This window comes from Solanum stenotomum, chromosome 1 (assembly GCF_019186545.1).
Source record: "Solanum stenotomum isolate F172 chromosome 1, ASM1918654v1, whole genome shotgun sequence".
In the NCBI taxonomy this organism is placed as follows: Eukaryota; Viridiplantae; Streptophyta; class Magnoliopsida; order Solanales; family Solanaceae; genus Solanum; species Solanum stenotomum.
The window spans coordinates 1,489,917-1,492,929 of record NC_064282.1 but is presented as its reverse complement, the minus strand read 5'-3'; the positions used below and the strand labels follow the sequence as shown (position 1 = coordinate 1,492,929).

The following is a 3,013-nucleotide window of genomic DNA, read 5'->3' as shown; positions in this document are numbered from 1 at the left end:
CTGCTCAATTATAAGTATTGGCGGAGAAAACTATATATGGCACGCTCATCATTGGACTTCACAATTCAATTCAACTTCTCAATTTTCCCAAACAAAAATATACTTCCCTACCTCTCTCCTATACTAAATATAGTTATTCAATAATATTTGTTCAATATAAAAAAATAAGAAATAGTTTATTTTTTATATTTATTTTATTCTTGTTATTATTCAAATCTAATATATTTTTTAAAGTATTAAATTTAATATATGTAATTATATTAATTCTATTATTTATTATTTCTTAAATATGCGTCAAATCATAGTAGATAACTATGATCGGAGAAGGAACAGTAAAACTACAGACAGAATTGATAGACATTTGTATAAAAAAAGGGCAAATTTAAATATATTGAGACACATTTAATAATTAACTTCTCTCATAGGGTGCTTGAAAAAACACCACTTCAAGGGAAAAAAATTCCAACCAACCCATAAAAAAACACTACTAATATCCATGTGATTCCTAGGTCAGGGTTAGAGGAAATTGACAAAATAATAAACAAATATAAAAAAAATTAAAAACAAAAAAAAGTGAAAAGAAAGACGTTACAAAAAAAAGAAGCAAAAAGACTACTAATTTAACTTGCTTCATCTTGAACACATCTTTCTTAATTCACTCCAAAATTAACCTTAATACCTAATATTCACCTTTTTTCTTCTTTCCAATTACTTAATTATCTCAGCATTGATGTAAGTGATTGGAAAACAAATTCTTCACAAGGAATTGTAATGCCCATATCATGATCGAACCCAAATTCTTCCTCAGCGCAACGAAGGAGGCATTGAAACTCGGGATGACTCAAAAAAGAAATAGGTACGATGTATCGAGTCCTATTTTCTCCCACGTAAACTGCAAAATGTCCTTTTGGTACGTCAACAGGAAGGTGGTCTTCGTTTTTTTTACCCAAACTAGAACACTTCTTCAAAATTTGCTTCAAAACAGGAGATTGTGACAACTTATTTGATTTTTTGATGGCCATTTTAGTATGGTTTTCTTGAAGAAATTAAAGAAAGTTGAGAGCTTTAGTAAGAAATACTTTTTTGCTTTGAGAGAATGGAATGATACTAAAGAAGTGGTGGTGGTTAGGATAGAGGGAAGTGAACCTATTTATGGAGAAACTTCCCATCTATTTTTTATCTTCTAACTAGGTGGGGGAGGGGGTGATATGTGTTGGAAAAATTGAAAAAAAAAATCATAGTAAATGAAATAAATTTAACTAATAAAAGACTCTTCCCTATTGAGATACTATACATTACTCCCTTATTTTCCTTTGGTCTAATTTATGTATGAAAGTTTGAAACTTAAATCTTTTGAAATAAAGTTTATTTATTTGGAAATTATGTAAAAATATTATTATAAATTATAATAATTAACAACTTAATATATTTAAAAGTTACATACATAACTTCAGTTAGAAAAAAATTAATTCTTTTCGAAATTTCAACAGTGTCACGTAAATTTTGATGGAGAGGGAGTACTATTTACAACTATCTTGCATCATGTGGGTGTTCAGTAGCAAAGGTCAGAACATGGTAGGGTATATGTATATTAGAAGAAGTACAAGGTGGGGGGCGAATCCCACTTCTAATGCCAATCTTCTATAGAGTATAATTCTAAAATTTTCCCTCAAATGTAGTAGAGTTAATGCTATTTTTTTTTCCATTTCTATTAGGTATTTATCTAGATATATTTGAATTAATGTACTCATTTGATTTTTGTTGTGTTAAGGTTTGATTTGACTTAATAATTTATATATTGTGGCCAGAAAAAAAAAGATTTAACTATTGAAGGAAAGTTACAAGTGAACTCAACATACAAAGGTATTAATGGTACTTGTTTCTTTTTCCAACATCTTGTCTCAAACTTCTTCTCATTTTCCTTTTCAACAGAAATATTTTTGTTTTGTGGTTACAAATTATTTCTATATTCTACTGTTACTGATTTTTTTTCTTTTGTTTTTGTTTGTTTGTTGAGATTTTTTTAATAGTTTCTGATTTTTCTAATCTCAAAGAAGGAATATCAGACTATATTTATATATGCTGTTCCAGAAGTATATAAAGAAAAGATCTAGAGATCCCAATTAAAGAGATCTGAAAAAAATTACTATTTAGTTTAGTTATTTTCGAATGTCTCCCTAATAAAAACTCAATTATTAAAATCTTTTTGTTTAAAAATATCCATTTCTAATAAAAGAAAAGAAAAAAGGAAAAATTATCTAACTACACATCATTTATTATCATATTTTCTTATTTTCCCTACCATTTCAAAAAATATCAAAAATTCCCTCTTTTGCTCCCATCATCCCCTTTTCCAAATACATTAATTTGAAATTTCATACCCATGATTTTCTTTCCTTTTTTCAAGCCACAAATCTTGTCACAGTTACCAACATTAATTCATTTTTGAATTTCAAATCTCTTCTCTTTCCAATTAATGATTTCAAGTTATTCAAGAGGTAGATTTCTTTTCATCACTTCAATTTTCAATTTCTTTTAAATTTTTTTTTTTTGTTTTTTCATCTTAAAAGATTATTGAATTTGTTACTCCCGGACTCTTTACTGGAAGATGGGTGAAAATCGTTGCTAATGCAAATAGTTCATCTTAGAGTGCATTTGGTATGGTTCCAGGAATTTCTAATGGTGGTCTTGATACACTTCATTCCATTTATTCGATCTTTTTCAGTATTGGGCTTACCTAATTAGTCTGAGAAAGATACATCTTCGTTGCTTTCCGTTGATTAGATTGTTGTCTTTTTTTTCGATTTTTTGGTTGTTTATCTTTTCTGATACATATAGGTTCAGATTTTAATGTATCTAGTTGATTTTGTTTCTTAAACTAATGTATACTGTCTTCGTTTCAACATTATGATACATTACAATTCTATCATGCACAATGTATCATGTTCAAATATTAATTTTGATACATAACCTTAATTAGTATTGATACTAAATACAAAAACTCTATCAAATG

General features: G+C 27.8%; 1 protein-coding gene across 1 annotated transcript; it reads right to left on the bottom strand.

Annotated features, from left to right (window-relative positions):
• Positions 1 to 369: 369 nt before the first annotated feature.
• On the bottom strand, positions 370 to 1,117 carry LOC125851449 (auxin-responsive protein SAUR50-like). The gene has a single exon (XM_049531246.1). The coding sequence runs from the start codon at positions 1,020 to 1,022 to the stop codon at positions 717 to 719; it is 306 nt and encodes a 101-aa protein (XP_049387203.1). The 5' UTR covers positions 1,023 to 1,117; the 3' UTR covers positions 370 to 716.
• Between the last annotated feature and the right edge of the window lie 1,896 nt (positions 1,118 to 3,013).

What these genes read in the sequence shown, in the direction of transcription:
- LOC125851449 (XM_049531246.1), bottom strand. Translation starts at nt 1,022, where the DNA reads ATGGCCATCAAAAAATCAAATAAGTTGTCACAATCTCCTGTTTTGAAG.